Source organism: Erpetoichthys calabaricus, chromosome 6 (genome assembly GCF_900747795.2).
Source record: "Erpetoichthys calabaricus chromosome 6, fErpCal1.3, whole genome shotgun sequence".
In the NCBI taxonomy this organism is placed as follows: Eukaryota; Metazoa; Chordata; class Cladistia; order Polypteriformes; family Polypteridae; genus Erpetoichthys; species Erpetoichthys calabaricus.
The window spans coordinates 5,161,468-5,181,735 of NC_041399.2; the positions used below are offsets into that span (position 1 = coordinate 5,161,468).

General features: G+C 44.0%; 1 protein-coding gene across 1 annotated transcript in view; it reads left to right on the top strand.

Moving 5' to 3' along the window:
* Positions 1–20,268, top strand: part of mmp16b (matrix metallopeptidase 16b (membrane-inserted)) — a 201,792-nt gene that overhangs the window by 92,561 nt on the left and 88,963 nt on the right. The window contains exons 3-5 of the mRNA XM_051929263.1: positions 10,935–11,057; positions 14,056–14,360; positions 18,024–18,185. Coding sequence (XP_051785223.1) covers positions 10,935–11,057; positions 14,056–14,360; positions 18,024–18,185 — 590 coding nt within the window. The remainder of the gene's footprint in view (positions 1–10,934; positions 11,058–14,055; positions 14,361–18,023; positions 18,186–20,268) is intronic.

A 20,268-nucleotide genomic window follows, 5' to 3' on the forward strand; every position in this document is an offset into this window, starting at 1 on the left:
CGACCCTCCAGATCTCAACCTGAAGGGAATAGGATGGACGAGCTTGGTGGTGATGAATGGCCTGCCCACGTCGCAGTTCTTCTAACGTTCAGAAAATGGCTGTCAGCTTACAGTACATTCAGAAAGGCTTCAGACACCTTCACTTTCCGCACTCTTTATTGTGTTGCACATTTCATTTGAGTTGGATACATTTGACATTTTTGTCCATCATGCCACACACACTCAATAAGACCCCCTGTCCACAATTGGTCAAATCAATGAGCTTTGAGCAGCCTCTACATTTTAAGCTGCGTCTTGTAATGACGCTTAATTGACTTCAGTATGATGTTACATTCGCTTTCGTTTGACTCTGGAAGACGTCAAACTACAGCCCAGATTGTAGTGTTGTGTGCAATCCTGTTGGGCAGTTATCAGGTAGGGGTTTGAGGTTCATCCTTCATTGGATTCACCAGATATGGACCAGTTGGCTTTATTAGACCTGAACATTGACCTCCTGGTGTTAAAAACTCCTCCTGATACGGCGACGTAGGCAGAGAAAACATCGCCGCTACTACGGGGTCACCTTCTGATTACACAGCGTGTGTGTAATCTGTGAGGAAATGCAAAAAAGAAAAGCTGGTAAAGCACCATATTACATGCCAGTCAACCAATATGGCAGTCAACGTTAGCCCTGAAGGGCGGCTGCTTGTCGCCTTAAAGTAAGCAAATCTACAAACAGCACTCATGTATTTATAATCTATAGTAGCTAAAGTTATGTCATTCGCATAAACCTGCAAATTCTCCATTATTAGATAGATAGTGTAACAAAGGCGCTATATAGGCACCCGACCCGACACAGATAGACACAGAGGCACGTACCAAATACAACCAGACTTTATTTTTCTTCACCTGTGGGCGCACGTCTTCCCCGTGACCCATAGGCAATACACAGTCCACAAGCACAATTCCAACACAACACAATTCTCTCTCCTTTACCACTAGTCCTCCTCAGGCTTAGTCCTCCTCCTCCCGACTCTGGCTTCCTGAGTGGTGGTGGCTGGCCCTTTTTATATCCCACCCAGAAGCGTTCCAGGTGCTTGGCCACCTGGTCCTAATTTCCCTTCCGGGTGGGGTTGAAGATATGTCCAGCTGGGCTGCTGACTCCATGTAGCTCCCCCTAGCGGCCATCCGAGTCCCCAACCAGGCTGTGAAGGACTCCATCTCCCATGGAGCCATGCGACAGGCTGGGGAATCCCCGTCCACCAGGGAGGCTGCCACCAAGCGTCCTGTGGGAGGTATTGAGCTGCAGAAGGGGTGTCCCTGTCCCTGCCGAGCCACAATAGATAGATAGATAGATACTTTATTAATTCCCATACTCCAGCAGCAGCATACTGATAATAACAATATTAAATTAAAGAGTGATAACAATGCAGGTATACAGACAGACAATAACTTTGTATAATGTTAACGTGTACCCCCCCGGGTGGAATTGAAGAGTCACATAGTGTGATGGAGGAACGATCTCCTCAGTCTGTCAGTGGAGCAGGACGTTGACAGCAGACTGTCGCTGAAGCTGCTCCTCTGTCTGGAGATGATCCTGTTCAGTGGATGCAGTGGATTCTCCATGATTGACAGGAGTCTGCTCAGCGCCCGTCGCTCTGCCACAGATGTCAAACTGTCCAGCTCTGTGCCTACAATAGAGCCTGCCTTCCTCCCCAGTTTGTCCAGGCGTGAGGCGTCCCTCTTCTTTATGCTGCCTCCCCAGCACACCACTGCATAGAAGAGGGCACTCGCCACAACCGTCTGATAGAACATCTGCAGCATCTTATTGCAGATGTTGAACGACGCCAGCCTTCTGAGGAAGTATAGTCGGCTCTGTCCTCTCTTGCACAGACCATCAGTATTGGCAGTCCAGTCTAATTTATCATCCAGCTGCATTCCCAGGTATTTATAGGTCTGTACCCTCTGCACACAGTCACCTCTGATGATCACGGGGTCCATGAGGGCCCTGGTCCTCATAAAATCCACCACCAGCTCCTTGGTTTTGCTGGTGTTCAGGTGTAGGTGGTTTGAGTCGCACCATTTAACAAAGTCCTTGATTAGGTTTCTATACTCCTCCTCTTGCCCACTCCTGATGCAGCCCACGATAGCAGTGTCGTCAGTGAACTTTTGCACGTGGCAGGACTCCGAGTTATATTGGAAGTCCAATGTATATAGGCTGAACAGGACCGGAGAAAGTACAGTCCCCTGCGGCGCTCCTGTGCTGCTGACCACAATGTCAGACCTGTAGTTCCTGAGACGCACATACTGAGGTTTGTCTGTAAGATAGTCATTAGTATTATCATCATTATTTTGATAATATGTGTAAATGTGAGAAGTCAGCCCGGACACAAAGAGACGGACACCAGCAGTTCTAAAAAACACACACGTTTATTTACAAAGTCCCAAAACACAAGTCCCACACACACGCAGTGCTCCCGCACCAAGCAACCTTCAATTCCTGGGCCTCTCAATGGTCCTCCTTAGGCCGCCTTTCCTCCTCACTCCCGAGCGTTGCCTTCTTCCAGCCGACTCCGGCTCCTCGACTGTAGGAGGGCGGCCCCTTTTATATTCACCTGGATGTGCTCCAGGTGCTCCCTGACGTCCTTCCTGGTGTGGCGGAAGTGCTGCATGAGCACCCGGAAGTACTCCAGGCATCCCTGGAAGTTCCTCCACCAGCACTCCCAGGTGTGACAGAAGTGCAGACATCCCGGGCTCTATGAAGCTCGGGGAGCCCCCTGGCGGTGGCCACGGGCCCCATTGGGATTGAGCCTCCATGCTCCGTTCCCGTGGTCCCCACACTAACCTCCCCTGGCAGCACCCTCTATTGTTCCCCACTGACCTCAACAGAACTGCACCTCCAGACTCCAAATCCCATGCAGCCATACAGGTGTCCAAACTGGGACCATGTGCGAGGGTCATTGCCACCTGATATTGAGGGGGATGCACTGCTCCTTGCCTTCAGTCCTTATCGATCTACAGGTATCCCAATCAGGATGGGCATTATAAGGGTAATGTTCACAAGTGTGCCATCCTTCCATTATGACATTCGGGCCAGGTAAGGGAATTTCTTCCGTCCTGGGCTAGACATTTGTCCATCCTCTGGGACATCCACTATATGTATAAATATATGCACAGAAACAAGAAAAACATTTGCAGATCCACCCCGTATTCTGTCGTTAGCTCTGTAGAGTAATCTCAAAAGACTGAATCGTGCATGGAACTGACTGGGGAAGGCAAGTGACCGGCTTTATAGGCAGTGGAAAGGAAGTGGAGGGTCCAACATGGCACTGGTGGAAGTGAGGTCAGCAGGAGGGCATGGTGTGAAGAGGGAAGTGGAAGTTGGTTAGGACTTAGCTGGTCTTCCCCTCTGTGATTCTGCAAAGGAGAGAGAGAAGACATTAATGTGCTTCATCAACCCCTGACCCTTAGTTAATATAAACTGCTCAAAAAAATAAAAGGACCCCTTTTTAATCCGAGTATAGCATCAAGTCAGTGACACTTGTGGGCTGTTGGTTTGGTCAGTGACGTAGCAGAGGGGCTTGTTCATCAGTTTCAGCTCCTTTGGTGCACTAGAGAGGCACATGGAATTTCTCTTTTTTTTTATTTTTAATAAATTTGCAAAAATCTCAAGTAAACTTTTTTCACGTTGTCATTATGGGGTGTTGTGTGTAGAATTCTGAGGAAAAAAATAAATTTAATCCATTTTGGAATAAGGCTGTAACATAACAAAATATGGAAAAAGTGATGTGCTGTGAATACTTTCCGGATGCTCTGTACAATGTGTTTGTGGTAAGTACAATGGTGGTGTGCTTTGGGATGCTTTTGGTTTGCCACCATAGCAACAATGGAGGCAAACGCTGGTGTAGGCAGAGTCCTGTTTTACAATGACGTTGCTAGCAATGGGCTTCAGGTCTTTGTGACTCTTGATAGTAACAATTCACTAATATGTGACATTGTGATCATTTAATGTTTGTATTTTATTTTATTTTTTTTGTCTTTATGCTTCTTTATTATGATGTAGTGATGTTACGTTAAGGTGAGAAACAAGATTTTTTTTTTACCTTTTTATATTTTTGTTTGCTGTTTTTCTGTTCTCTATTACTTTTGAAAATTTATAAAGTTGCTCTGTAGGGATGCACCGAATTTTGGCCACCAAAAATATTCAGTCAAAAACACAGCAAAATATAACGCATTGGGTATTCAATTGGAATGAGTGAAGAGGTGCAAAATTTTTGTTTGCATTCTAAATAGTGAAGCGTCATTTCAATACAACTTTGAATTGGAGAAAGGTATGGGAAATGCAAATAAAACGAGCCAAATGTATTGAATTTCTGTTGCTGTAAAGTGCTGGATTTCAAAGAACTCTTTCTGATTCACGGGGAACAAGCGATACGTGACAATGCATTGCGCTGTCCGACAGGGAAGCCATCTTGAGAGGTGGTTGACTTACGACAAGGAAGGAGTAGAAGCGACAAAAACCGCAGCGTTATTATGTAAACCAAGAGTGACGCGATTTAAACGAGTTTACTAATTAATACGAATCCAGAAGACTGGCCGACCATGAAATGGCATCTGCTCCGCTTTGTCACACTTATGTTAATTTATTCATTTTTCAATATGTTCTCTTTAAAGGAACAGACTTGAAGAATAATAATAACTTTCATTTTTATATAATTCAGCGTGCTGCTCCACCCGACTTTGTGATTAAATGAATGTTACACATGTAAAATAAATAAAAAGCACATCTGACGCTTATCACCTCCTCGTCACAGCAGAATGATGTCAATTTTTTTTAAATACGATTTAGCATCTCGTGCTTCTGACCTCATTAAGCCATTTTTTACTTTCTTGTATACAAAGAATAGGAAAAGTATTGAAATCGTCCAAAAATTTGATGTCGAGAATTTTGATGAATCAAAGTTTAGACTTCCATGACCTTCGTGTATAAGAAGTATAGGGAAAGTATTGGAATTGTCCAAAAATTCGATGTCGAGAATTTTGATGAATCTCGATGTTTTATACCTCCGTGACCTTCTCGTATACAAAGTATAGAGAAAGTATTGGAATTGTCCAAAAATTTGATGTCGAGATTTTGATGAATCTCGATGTCTTAGACGTCTGTGACCTTCTCGTATACAAAGTATAGAGAAAGTATTGAAATCATCCAAAAATTCGATGTCGAAAATTTTGATGAATCTCGACGTTTTATACCTCCGTGATCTTCTCGTATACAAAGTATAGAGAAAGTATTGGAATCGTCCAAAAATTTGATGTCGAGAATTTTGATGAATCTCGACGTTTTAGACCACCGTGACCTTCTCGTATACAAAGTATAGAGAAAGTATTGGAATTGTCCAAAAATTTGATGTCGAGATTTTGATGAATCTCGATGTCTTAGACCTCTGTGACCTTCTCGTATACAAAATATAGAGAAAGTATTGAAATCATCCAACAATTCGATGTCGAGAATTTTGATGAATCTCAACGTTTTATACCTCCGTGATCTTCTCGTATACAAAGTATAGAGAAAGTATTGGAATTGTCCAAAAATTTGATGTTGAGATTTTGATGAATCTCGATGTCTTAGACCTCTGTGACCTTCTCGTATACAAAGTATAGAGAAAGTGTTGAAATCATCCAAAAATTCGATGTCGAGAATTTTGATGAATCGAAGTTTTAGACCTCCATGAACTTCGTGTATAAGAAGTACAGGGAAAGTATTGGAATTGTCCAAAAATTCGATGTCAAAAATTTTGATGAATCTCGACAGTTTAGACCTCCCTGATTTTCACATACACGAAGTATAAGGAAAGGATTGGAATCGTCCAAAAATTCAATATTGAGATTTTGAAGAATCTCAATGTTTTAGACATCCGTGACCTTCTCGTATATGAGGTATAGGGAAAGTATTAGAATTGTCCAAAAATTCAGTGATGAGAATTTTGGTGAATCTCGATGTTTTAGACCTCCTGAAAATACCATTTTTGGAATTATGTCTATGTGCCTGTCTCTGTGTCTGTGTGTAAACACGATAACATGAGTACACTTTTACGTAAGTCAACCAAAGTTTACATACAATTATTTGGCATAAAATACAGATTCCTGTCAACTTTTGAGCTATTTCTGCTAACTGGAAGTGGTACTTTACCTGAAACGTTTCTACAAAAAAATAAAAAATGTGATAATTTCACATCCTTTTATGGTAAAGCACCACATTCTAAGCATTTTTGTCACTTTGCATTTTTTCAAAAAACGACCGGTTTTCGAAATAATGGCAATTTTCCATTTGACATTCAAATGGTAACACATACATATTTGAAAATGTTTTTGCTTTATGTAATCAAAATTTTATGTCCAAGTATTACATCACACACTTTACTAAAGTATCTTGCAACTTTTGCCCCACTTCTGCTTACTGAAAGTGGTAATTTATCTGAATCGTTTACCAAAATAAAATTATCATGGCAAATATTTTATTCATGCAGCTGCAGAGTCCAATTTATTCAACTTTACTTTTATAATAATTGTTCCATAAATTATTAATTTGATTTGATTTGTTGTTGATGGTTCTTTAATTATATAATATAAAAATAGAACCATTGTCTTGTGCTTTACTCCTCGAATTTTCCATCCCCATATCTGAGTATACGAGAAAGTCGTGGGGAGAGCACTCCCGATTTTTTATCTAAGAGATTCTGAAATGTTGCGCCTTGACACAACAAAAAGGATTGGGGCAGCCGTCCTGTATACTTGAAAGTCTGGCTGGATAAAAGGCAAAAAAGTGAATAACAGGTCTTTACAAGCATGAGTCCAAAACAGAACTGAGGTAACAGGAGGATTATGGCAGTTTTAAAGCCGGATAGGGGAAATGACATCATCTGGGGAGGTGCCGGAAGTGATGTCATCAGGCCCTGGAACCAAAAGTACAATACAATACAATACAATTTATTTTTGTATAGCCCAAGAATCACACAAGAAGTGCAGCAATGGGCTTTAATTGGCCCTGCCTCTTGACAGCCCCCCAGCCTTGACTCCCTAAGAAGACAAAGAAAAACTCCCAAAAAAACCCTTGAAAGAAAAATATGGAAGAAACCTTGGGAAAGGCAGTTCAAAGAGAGACCCCTTTCCAGGTAGGTTGGGCATGCAGTGGGTGTCAAAAAGAAGGGGGTCAATACAATACAATACACAGAACAGGACACAAGTAATCCTCAATACAATCTAATAGTGCAATAGTAATATTACAAGTACACAGTGGAATTCAACAGTAGATGATATCCCATAATAGGATTTGGATTTGTTCAGAGTCCTGGAGACCTCGGCCATCAAGCTGACTCCCCCTATTGGCCATTCCACAGCTGAGACAGCACTGGGCCAGCCAATCTGATGAAAGGACCCCTCTACCCGACAATTCCTCCATCAGAGGTGACTTTATCTTAGGCAGGCAGAACAGCTTGGCAGGTGGGCCGTGGCACCAAGTGGCACATTTGAGTACTGAGAAGAGAAACAGAATAGGTGAGGGTTAGTAACAAATTCTAACTATCATGTTACTTATGTTTTAGTGCTAATGACTAACAACAGAGATGCAGTATGTACAGTTAATCAGCAGCTCTAGGCAGGGTGTGCTAAACTGAAGTTGTGAGTCTTCAGCTGGGGTTTGAAAGCTGAGACCAAAGGGGCATCTCTTATAATAGCAAGCAGACCACTCCACAGTTTAGGGGGTCCTGTAACTAAAAGTTTGACCTCCCACTGCTATTTTATTAATCCTTGGAATCATAAGCTGGCCGGCATCTTGAGATCTTAATGTGCACTCTGGTTTGTAAGTCATGATAAGTTCAGACAAGTAAGCCAGACCTCGGCCATTTAATGCTTTATATGTTAAAGCGAGGATTTTGAGATCTGCAGCTGGGAGCCAGTGTAAGTGATGTCATCAGTCCCAGAACTGGAAGTGATGTCATGAGGCCCAGATGGAACTTCCTTTGGCTGGTCTGCAGGGAAAAAAAGAGAAAGGCTCAGTGCACTCTGCCACCCCTTGGTCTGGCATGGAATTACCTTCTTTTGAGCCCTTTAGCTGCCTGTGTGACAAGATGAAAAATTGAGGAATTTTACTCCAAAATTAAGTGTAACATTTAGAGAAACAGAAGCAACTGTGCAGCAAAGATCAATTTGTACAGAGTGGTAATAATTATCTCAATAGTTTGGTAGTAATATCGAAATGTTGTCGAGTGTGTAGAATGCACCACAGTCGTAACGTACAACTCAAACGCTGAGACATCAATGAGGGTCCAGCGGCACACGCGCCCACCTCCTCCTCCTCTCTGCCCGATCCCCATCAACTCTCCGGTCCTCTGACTTCCACCATCTCTAAAGTCTTTTGTTACCTTGGCTCAAGCATGGCTGTCTGTATTGCATTTCAGCCAAGGTTCCTACCCTGGTTGGGGTTCAGATCTTTGCTTCTTGTCCTTTGTTGTTCCTATTTGAGTTATTTATTTATGCCACTGTTACTTTTGTTCATTATTTGCTTCATTCCCGACGCATGCCTTATGTTCCTTTTGTTTTGTGGGTTGTTCCTTAAGCGGTGGGGCCACCTCTCCATCACCCTGAGGGACCTTCCTCAGCCCCATGAAGGCAGAGGCAACCCACAGTCCCATGCGGTTCATTGTGAATGTGCTCAGGGCCGTCTTAGTGTATGGGCACAATTGGCATTGGCTGGGGACCCCTGAAGCCCACGAAGTTTCTGATGCCAATGTATGTTTCTGTTTTGCTATCAAAACGGGCCCCAGTGCACTATTTTGCCTGGGGTCCTATGATGCAGGTAAGATGGCCTCTGATTTTTATGCACTTGTGGTGTGGTGAGATCTCTTGTGTTTATTTTCAGATTTTTCTAGATTTTGGAATCTGGACTCAGTTTTTGACTTTGACTGATGGATTCTGCCTTAAGATCCTTTCTTCGCTATTAGATTGCATCATTGCTTAGACGACTCCCTTGCATTTTGTGCTCCACAGGGCTTCTTTCTGCTTCAAGTCATTTTATAAAGATCCTGAGCTTGCCTTTCATTCCAGCTGGGTTTGATGGTTTCCCCCTCTAGTGGACATAGTGAAAGTTTTTGGAAATGGTTCTAACTTCTGCCCACGATAGTTATGATGTATGTCATGTAATGCCCACAACATCATGGAACACCCACAACGTCAATCATGAGATAGAGATTCCACCCACACTCCTAACCCTAACCCTAGTGTAGCCTGACATTTGATGGCTGTTTTGGGACAGTAATGAACATATACAAGTGTGAATAGCAGGGAATGGGTCCTGGATGGATGAAAAATATGGTAAAAATTTATTGCAGAGGGGGTTGAAAAATAGCCTGAAAAACCAAGTTGATTTTTTAAATGTAGCCCAAAAAACCACAACCCGTGAAGAAGACAATCTAAAAATAACCCTTTTGGGCGAGAAAACTGCAGAAATCACTCTCTGTCACTCTGTGTCGGCCCACTGACCCTCTCTGTGCAGCACCATCTGTGCCATCCGAGTTTTCAGCTCTCCGAGGAAGCAAGAGTCCATATTACCTCGGATAATCGGGTCCTACTGTATGTCGATTTCATTGACAAGCATAAGTAAAAAGGTTTAAACTTAGCCCGATACGGCACAATGACTCAAACACAAGTCTGCAAAAAATATTGGAAATTTGGTTTTTGGCTTTTTTCATTTCGGTGCATCACTACTGCTCTGTTAGTTCAAAATACAGCAAATATCTGTTTAAGTACAACCCCAACTCGGAGAAAGTGGGGACAATGTGGGAAATTCAAATAAAACAAGTCAAGTTTACATAAAGTTTTAATCTATCTATCTATCTATCTATCTATCTATCTATCTATCTATCTATCTATCTATCTATCTATCTATCTATCTATCTATCATATAGTGCCTTTATCTATCTATCTATCTATCTATCTATCTATCTATCTATCTATCTATCTATCTATCTATCTATCTATCTATCTATCTATCATATAGTGCCTTTATCTATCTATCTATCTATCTATCTATCTATCTATCTATCTATCTATCTATCTATCTATCTATCTATCTATCTATCTATCTATCTATTATTTAGTGCTTTTCATATCCATCTATAATTCATATGTAGCAGAGTCTTTCATATCTATTACATAATGTCTTTTTATATTCATTCTGTTACCTTTTATATCTATTATTTAATATAGCCCCATTCAGTAGTGTAATCACTAATGTAAAGACCACCCATACTTTGTAAACATACAATTGCCATTTAACCCACCTTGTATGTCCTAAATAGAAAATTCAAGTTAATAGCAGCCTCCATTGAATATATTGCCTTTGTAAACTGAGGTCCATTGTAATGCAGAGTCGCTCTCTTTATACCCTTTTTAAAGCTCAAGCAAAATTATCTATCTATCTATCTATCTATCTATCTATCTATCTATCTATCTATCTATCTATCTATCTATCTATCTATCTATCTATCTATCTATCTATCTATCTATCTATCATTTATATAGTACCATTTCTCAAAGAACTCCGAAACTACAAATATAATCCTTGAATTGGATTCAGTGGCTTCGAAAATCTTCAAATAATTGCAACATAATCATAGCCCAGTCCCTGCTCTCCTTTTTTATTTGCATTTTCCATAGCACCCCTACTGTTTCTGAGTTGGGTTTGTAAGACTGATAAAGTGTTATTAGTACAAAGATGCAGTACATGAGGTAAAGTTGGATTGTTAAGAATGTTCTCTTTAGGATTCAATGCTGTGATTTGTTGTTGCAGAACAAGTCTTTCTTTCTTTCTTTCTTTCTTTCTTTCTTTCTTTCTTTCTTTCTTTCTTTCTTTCTTTCTTTCAAGCTAACTTTTCCAACTCTGCTTTTAATTCCCACAGCTGGATGAAGAAGCCGCGATGCGGAGTTCCCGATCAAGTAGGCGGCGTCTCCAAATTCAACATCCGGAGAAGGCGCTACGCCCTGACAGGACAGAAATGGCATCACAAAGATATCACTTACAGGTAGAGATTTGTCCCCGGCCATCGATGTATCAGCTGTGCTCACTGCGACAGACAGCATGAGGGATCGTTGGCAGCCTTCTGAGCACTCGCCATTGACAATTCATTTGTCACCGCTGTCTAAATATTGATTCAGGCATTTCTCCCAAGCATGAGAATGGATCATCTTCAACGAGCTCGCCGGCTGCATTTTTCTTTTCTCTCTAATGTTTCCGTGCATTCATTTCTTTCACAAGATTCATTTTTATTACATCTGCGTGGTGTCCTGCTGGTGAATGTTAACCCTAAAATGTTCTGAAATTCCTAAAACTGCACAAAGTGTCATTGGACGTCTTCCATTTTATGCTTTATTGGCTTGCTTGCAGAGAGATTCGGGTTTTAATTGAAATATATAGTTGCGTGAAAAAGTAAGTACACACCATGAGAATTTTTATTTTAATTGGCAACTTCTAAATGCTACAGTCTTCTCAATACACTATAATAAGTACCCAGTAGTGGGCGCTGTGCAAAGTACATTAAAGTAACTCTCTACAGTATATCTGATATTTGACTAAATCCATTGGCATCTCCCAAATGCTAGTACTGTGGTTCTCAGTACAGTACAGCAAATTCCCATCAGTAGGCACCATGAAGGCCAAGGTACAGTAACTGTCTATATTTGGAATTTTATTGAATCAGTTAGCAAATCCTAAATGCTACAGCCTTGATTCTCAATGCACATCAGCAAGTGTCCAGTAGTGGGTGCCATGCACAACAGAGTAAGGTGACAGTCTGTTGTTGGAATTTGACTAAATCCATTGGCAAACCCCAAGTGCTAGTACCTTGATTCTTAATGCAGTACAGCAAATGTCCAGTAGTGGGCGCCATTTACAACACAGTAAAAGCCTGTATTTGGAATTTGATTTAATCAACTAGCCACAGCCTATATCTGGAATTTTACTAAATGCTTTGGCAACTCCAAAATGTTGTAGCCTTGATTCTCAGTGCAATGCAGCAAGTGTCCAGTAGTGGGTGCCATATACAGTACAGTAAGGTGACAGGCTGTATTTGGAATTTTACTAACCCTATGGGCAGCTCCAACACGCTAGCTTAGTGGTTCTCAGTACAGGACAGCAAATGTCCAGTAGTGGGCGGCATGTACAACACAGTAACAGTCTATATTTGGAAGTTTATAAATCCGTTGGCAACTCCTAAATGCTACCACTTTGATTCTAATTGCAGTAAAGTTAGTGTCCAGTAGCAGGCGCCATGTCACCACCTCATGTAACTTAACTTGTAATTCACAGAACGCAGTGATTAATAAATGACTGCCAAGTGTCTCCAAGGAAATAACGGCAAAGAATTAAAACCGTACTTGACCAGAGGTCACGTTCACTTCAATAACATTAACAGTGCGACGGAGAAAAAGGAAAAAGGCCCCCGGCCCAATTTTTAACGGTGATTGATGGCTGCAGCAGTGGCAGATAAGGATTGAACAAGCCATTTGAATTCGGGTCTCTTTTAATTCTATCTCGGCTTAGCTTTTGTCAAATGAAATGTAAATTGGGGAAAGGGCTGATCTTGAGTGATGGATTGCTGACTGGACGGCACGTCTTGAAGCTTAGTCTTCAATCCTTGGAAGCTGCGAGGGGGATGATAAAAAAAAGGAAGAAAGAGACACAAAAGTTCAAGCGAGGCGCACGACGCTGCATTTTAAGATCTTAAGGCGGTCTTATCTGGCTTCAGAGGCTCCCTCGTTGCTTTTCAATCCAATTCTTTAAGAACTCCAGGGTGCGCCGAGTCAAGTCCTACGCATTTCTGCTGTTCTCTCGAGTCTCGTTGTCCTCCATGACCTTCAGTAGGCCCTGCTGGTGCCCAGAGGGGCCGCGATACCCCTATGCACTTTGGTCAGGTGTGAACCCCCCCCCGGTCTAAATTGCAGTCCCCCCCGGTCTAAATTGCAGGAAGTCCCCCATGCACTTTAGTCAGGTGTGAACACCCCCCCCCCTTTAAATTGCAGGGAGTTCCCCGTGCACTTTGTTCAGATGTGAACCCCCCCCCCCACCTGGTCTAGATTGCAGGGAGTCCCCCATACACTTTGGTCAGATGTGACACCCCCCCCCCACCCAGTCTGAATTGCAGAGAGTCCCCCGTGCACTTTAGTCAGGTGTGAACCCCCCCCCCGTCTAAATTTTAGGGAGTCCCCCATGCACTTTGGTCAGGTGTGAACCCCTCCCCGGTCTAAACTGCAGAGAGTGTCTCCCTCTAGGGGTGTCCTGCTGCTGCTTCTTTCTTGGCCGACAAGTCGCGTTTTTACACGAACCAACTGAAATTCTGACGTGGGCTATCGGTGACATTACACGGGTCTTCAAAAATTATTTCGGGTGGAAATCTCATTGAAAGGCGCTAAATGAAATACAAATCGATTTTTGGGTGACGGCGATGCTCGTCTGTATCAGTATTTCTTAAACTACGGACCCCATTTTGGGTCGTGGGTTGTCGCAATTGAGTTATGAGTCACTGTTGGTCCATTGGCGACGCCATCGTGGTAGTACAATACAGCAAATGTCCAGTAGAGAGCGCCATGTACAACACAGTAACAGTGGATATGGTTGGTCAGATGGTTTACAAACCCGTGGAGGGTCACCGTAGGTTGATTATGGTGTCTTCATTGATTACTGCCATACCAGCCTCTGAAGACCATCCACGATTCTCCGAGAATGGAAGATTATTCATAATTCTACATGGTGTTGTTCAACGGTGCAATCCCGCAGTGGGGCCTCCATGTTCATTTGACCTTGGCTTCGACTAGACCAGCAGTAGAGTGCCGCGCTGTGTGTGTTTGACCTCCCCATAAGCCATCGCAAACACGTTATATTGCATCCGCTTCTATCCGTCGCGGGTACCGCACAGTTTTCAAATTGCATTTACGTTCTGATTTAACCCTTGTACATTCCATCACGTCGTTCGCTCTGTTCGTTTTACTTATGCTTTGCCCATTTGCTTTCTGTTCTCCACGCAGTATAAAGAACGTCACTCCCAAAGTCGGAGAAACGGAAACCCGCAAAGCCATTCGCCGTGCCTTTGACGTCTGGCAGAATGTGACGCCCCTGAAGTTCGAAGAGGTGCCCTACAGCGAGCTGGAGAATGGGAAGCGAGACGTGGACATTACAATCATCTTCGCGTCAGGCTTCCACGGAGACAGCTCTCCTTTCGACGGAGAAGGGGGATTCTTAGCTCACGCCTACTTTCCAGGACCTGGAATCGGGGGGGACACCCACTTTGACTCAGACGAGCCGTGGACCCTCGGAAACCCAAACCATGACGGTGAGTGAAAAGTTGAGTATGGGGGTAGGGAGGGGGTTCAACATGGCACAACTTGACGACTTGATGTGCTGGTCTTGTTATTTCGACCGGTGGTCCTGAAGTTTCACCAATTGCTTTCAGGATATGGCTCTTTTTAATGGCTCTCGGATGATAGTTTGAACATCGCAGAACCTTTCCCCCCCTAAGGAATGTGCCATTTAAGATATTCTGTGTTTGGATGAAGCCATCGAGGTGACAGCACGGAGTCAAACGCCCAGTCCTCCTCATTTCTGCTATTATCTCGTCGTCCTCCGTGTCCTTCAGTCTTTTCTGGAGAAGGTGTCTTAGCGTAGGGAATGATGTTTCCCAAGCGGTCCTGCATTTTCTGGTCACCACCTACAATGCAGACAACATAGCAGGTCGCGTAGGGAATGATGTTTCCCGAGCGGTCCTGCATTTTCTGGTCACCACCTACAATGCAGACAACATAGCAGGTCCACTTCAAATACTGGACCACCAGCTGGGTGGTCCCACTTAGTAAACCTGCCTCCAATTGCACCTCCAGGTGTGGCTGAACTACAGTCCAGACGGGCCCAGGAACCCCTGCAGCACCTCCTGGTAGCCACCCCGGATCCCAACAGGGCTGCGGAGAACTCCATCTCCCATGGAGCCCTGCTGGTATCTGAGGCACCACAGTCACCCGGGGGGGCTGCCACCAAGTAGTCCAGAGGAGGTACTGCACAACCCAGGCTTGCTCCCCTGGAACATATAGAGAAGCGGCATCCCACCCGGGCACGGGCCCTGGCCGTCCGTCACACCTCTTATAAGAATTAATAATAATAATTCTTTGCATTTATATAGCGCTTTTCTCACTACTCAAAGCGCTCAGCAATAGCAGGTTAAGGGCCTTTCTTAAGGGCCCAACAAAGCAGAGTCCCTTTTGGCATTTACGGGATTCGAACCTGCAACCTTCCAATTGCCAGTGCAGATCCCTAGACTCAGTGCCACCACCAAGAATTGTGACAGCGGGACTGCTGCGCAAAGGACATTTCGGCGTCATTACCAGTTAGGTCATCCTGATCGTGACCCATCTGCTCATGGGTGCATAATTTTGAAGAAACAGGTTCATCCTTAAAAAAGAAGTCCTCAGGCGGAGCCACTTGGCATACGGGCCCGGCAGCTAATTGACAATTGTTTGGAAGGTGCGTCGTTTCACACAACGGTGACATTCCATGGACTCCGAGGTCCCCAGACCTCACTGTTTGTGATTTTTTTACTGTGGGGACATCTTAAAAGTCAAGTGTACCGCACACGTCCATTGCTGAACTAAAAAGGAGAATTGAAGAAGAAATGTCTGGCCTTCTTCTTGACGTGTTACATCGAATAATGCAGGCTATCAGAATGTGGACAGGGAAATGGACAACACCTTCACGATGTTCTCTTCAAAACATAAAATGAATATGGAATGAATGTCGATTACCACCATTAATTGCATATCCTATACAGTACATTTCATCACTAAATGTATTTTGTAATGCATTGTAACAGACGGCCGGTAGCTCAACCCGGCCGAGATGCCCCTGAGATGGAAGGATGGGGGAAGTCAGCTACTTATGGACACTGCCTCCTCCTCCAAAATGCTAGACGGTAGCTCCCCTTGGGTGTTTAGCTTTGCCCCAGATTCCCACAGAGCATACTAGGACTTGGAGTTCGGTTTCTCAGCCCTGTTGGGTGCCATGAGTGCCACCAGGGGGTGCTGTGAAAGGAACTAGGGAGTCATGCTTTCCTTATAGCCCTCTTTCCTTATTTGCTTTTCTCCTCCACACCTCCCAGCAAGCGTTGTCCGTCTCCTCTCGACTCCGAACAGTCCTTTAAATAGTCAGATGGAGAACTCAAGTTCTTTAATCAGCCCGGAAGTACTTTGGAGATTCTGTCCTCGTTACTACACAAAGGGAGGTCTGAAAATCGAAAGTCCACCTTATTAGAAGGATTTAGGAGTCGTAGTGGACTTGACAGTACAAACTGCCAGACTGTGTTCAGAAGCCATTAAGAAGGTTAACAGAATGTTAGTTTATATAGCGCCCTGACGTGTGGAGTACAAGTCCAAGGAGGTTCTGCTCAAGCTTTATAACACACCGGTGAGGCCTCATCTGGAGTCCTGGGTGCAGATTTGGTCTCCAGGCTACCAAAAGAACATAGCAGCACAAGAAAAGTCTTCCAGAGAAGATTACGGGGGGCTACAGGAGATGAGTTATGAGGAAAGATTAAAGAGCTGAGCCTTTACAGTTTAAGCAAACGAAGATTAAGAGGAGACCTGACTGAAGTGTTTAAAATTTTGAAGGGAATTAGTCCAGTGGGTCGAGACGATGACTTTGAAATGAGTTCATAAAGATCACGAGGACACAGTTGGAAACTTGTAAAGGGGAAATTTCGCACAAACATTAGGAAGTTTTTCTTTACACAAAGAATGATAGAAACTTGGAATAAGCGACCAAGTAGTGTGGTGGACAGTAAGAACTTTCCAAACTTGACTTGATGTTAGTTTGGAAGAATTAAGTGGAGAGGACTGGCGAGCATTGTTGGGCTGAATTCTCGTCTCGATTGTTCTAATGTTGTAATGTTGTTCTAATGAAATGACTGTGAATTATTTATTACTAATCAAGTGTTCAACACAAACATTTGTGAAATTTCTGTGCAGAGAATTGACTAGTGATGTTCACATATACGCTTTGACGTGATGTCGTGCACGAGATCCATAGACATACAGGCATGTGAGGTAGCAGAGGTGACTGTGATACTAAATCAGATGTCCACTTGTAAGACAATGACACATATTTCTAGTTTAGTATAGTAGAGTATTTATCTATTGACATCAAGTCACAACATACATAGACTAGCATGGGGCCCCTATGCCTGTGGGGCAACTGCCCAGCGTGCCCATGCATTAAGACAGCCCTGTTCAGCAGTCCAGGTTCTCGATGGTGGTATCACGGTGTGGTCTGGCCTGACCAGTTGCCATCTCTTCATGGCCAAAATCATCTAATGGCTACTTGCAGCCTGATTAAGCTCCACGTCACAAAGCAAAACCTCCTCAATCCAGTTTTGTGAACGTTAACAATGAGTTCAGAGTTCAGCGTTCAGAGGCCTTCCCGGGGCACACTGGGCCTGAATTCACTACAGTTAGACATCTCTGGGCTGTGGCAGAACAGGAGATTCACATGTTGGATGTGCCGCTGCCAAATCTGATGAAGTTGCATGATGTCAAGGTGGACCAGAATCTCAAAGGAGTATTTCCAACATCTTCAGGAATCCATGCCAGGAAGAACTGAGGTCAAAAGGGAGATCCAATCCCTAACCCTAACCCTAACCCTAAGAAATTTCCATCCAATGCTGTGCCACTCAAAAAAATCCTGAATGAGATGCCATTCCAGTGCAGTGGCAGCCTGTAAGTCATCAAGTGACCTGACTGAACACTGGCATTGGGGAGAACATGCAGACTCCACTCCGGATATGGGATTCGAGCTCGAGACGTATGGCTTCAATCCCACCATGTCATTCCTGTGGGGCACCTCGTTATCCAAAAACATCGGAAACAATTTGTAGTGTGTGCTTATTTGGATCTGTCCTTCCTTCCTTCCTTTCATTCATCTGATTTATTTTTTTCCTCCTTTTCTCTTTCAACAGGAAACGATTTGTTTCTGGTTGCGGTCCACGAACTTGGTCACGCCTTAGGCCTTGAACATTCCAATGACCCCACTGCCATAATGGCTCCCTTCTACCAGTACATGGAAACTGACATTTTCAAGCTGCCCAACGATGACCTGCAGGGCATCCAGAAAATATACGGTAGGTGATCGGAAGGGTGCGCATGGGATGGTGTGGGGGGTTGTATGGGTCCTGGATGCCAACTCAGTAGGAGGTCTCTTAGCGTTAAAGAGTTAAGAAAATGTCATATGACGCCGCGACTGCGACATGTTTAAATTTAGCAGAAAGGGGGGCTCATCCAGTTCTTCAGGGGCAGAGTGGTGGTTGAGCTGTCTGTGCCAAGCACAGTAAATTAGACTGAAAAAGCCTAGAATGGCCTCCAGCTGAGGATTTGTAACTGTGACATGGGGGCCACGCGGGGCAGAGGCAGTGTGTTACGTGTTCAGAAGAGCTGGCGGCGTTACGTTTGGATATCTGCTGCCTGTGCATCCCTCTTCCCCACACTCATGAACTTAAACTCCTCCAGATGAGGAAGCAACTCACCCTCCACTAGAAGCGGACAGCCCACCTTTTTCCTACCGAGGGTCATGGCCTCAGAGTTGGAGGTGCTGATCCTCATGTCTGCCGCTTCACACTTGGCCGTCAACTGTCCCAATGCATGTTGGGATTCACACCCCAATGAAGCCAACAGGGACGTGTCATCTATTTTAAAAAATCAGTGACACGATTCTAAGACCACCAGACTGGACACCCTCCCCTCTTTTGCTGCGTCTTGATATCCTGACCATGAAAATAACAAACTTCATAAGGAGACAAAGCCCTGGTGGAGCAGCACATGCGCAGAGCACCGTGCTGATGTTTGTCCGAGTATGCGGACATTGCGATTATGCAGGGGCTGATTAGGCCATATTAGAGGCCCTTAAAACCCCCCACAAAATACCCCAAGGAATGTATGCCTTCTCTAAGTCCACAAAACATATGTAGACCCACTGGCCGTTTTCCCATGCGCCCCTCCAGGATCCCCATGAGGGTAAAGAGCTGGTCCACTCTCCCACATCCTGGACGGGCTCCATATTGCTCCTTCTGGATCTGAGGGTCTCCTTTCCAGTTTCCCTGGCATAAGCTTTCTGAGGGAGGCTGAGGAGTGTGATCTACAATAGTGGGAGTACACCCTCGGGTCCCCCTTTTAAAAAAGGGGAACCAACACCCCAGGGGTACAGAAGATGACTCCCACCCTAACATTGAAAGGGTGCATCAGCCATGACAGCCTAATAATGACCAGAGACTTCAACATTTCTGAGGAGATCACAATGAATGAACAATAGGAAACATCACCTTTAAAATGACACATCACATGGTGCAGCCCCTCGGTTATCATTTGTTCAATGGAGATCACCTGTATGGGGTTTCCATTGATGGTATATGAAGGTCCAACATGTCGTGAGTCAGTATGGTGACCTGACCTACACAATGAAGATAAAGGAGTACAACAAGCAACTCCATTCAGGGCATGGGGTCAAGAAAATGTCATTGAATATCCATTTAAGTTAACTATGAAGAAATGTGAAGAGGGAGGCAGACAACAACTGAAGAAGATGAGTGCTGGGGCCCACCGAGAGACCTCTGAGAACTCTGAAGAAGTGACAAACTCCAGCATGTCTTATTAAAGAGAGCGAGCAGCACACCTTTAAGCATACCTGTTATATTTTTTTATTTAGACAAATACATCTTCCATTTATAAAGCTTCTTTGGTTGCTCTTTTGTGCACAAGCCAGGGGTTTATGGTTATCCTCCTCCTTGCGGGGCTTTTTGATGTATGTTTAGAACATTGCCTTAAGTTTTGAGCTTTTATGCTCACTTCCTATTTTTTGAGGCCTGCTAGGCCTGAAACTAGAAGTTTGGAGATGGAGCCAGCTGCATTGGGATGGGCCTCCACTGGGCATCTTGGTGAAGCTCCTAGCCTGGTTTTTGCGGAGGATTTTTACTGTGTTTGTGACAACCAATCGCAACACTCCCTTGCAGGCCTGTGAGTTGCCATCAGAATATCCCTGATGAAAACAGCAGTGCTTGTGATGAGGTGCCCACTGCTTTCATGGGTACCGTAGAAGCAGGAACACAAAGGTGCCTATTGATAGGCCAGAGAAGCAGGAACTTGTAGAAGACTTGGCACTTGCTGATGGGGCGGCGCCAGCAACCTGATTGACAGCAAACTCAGAAGCATCCC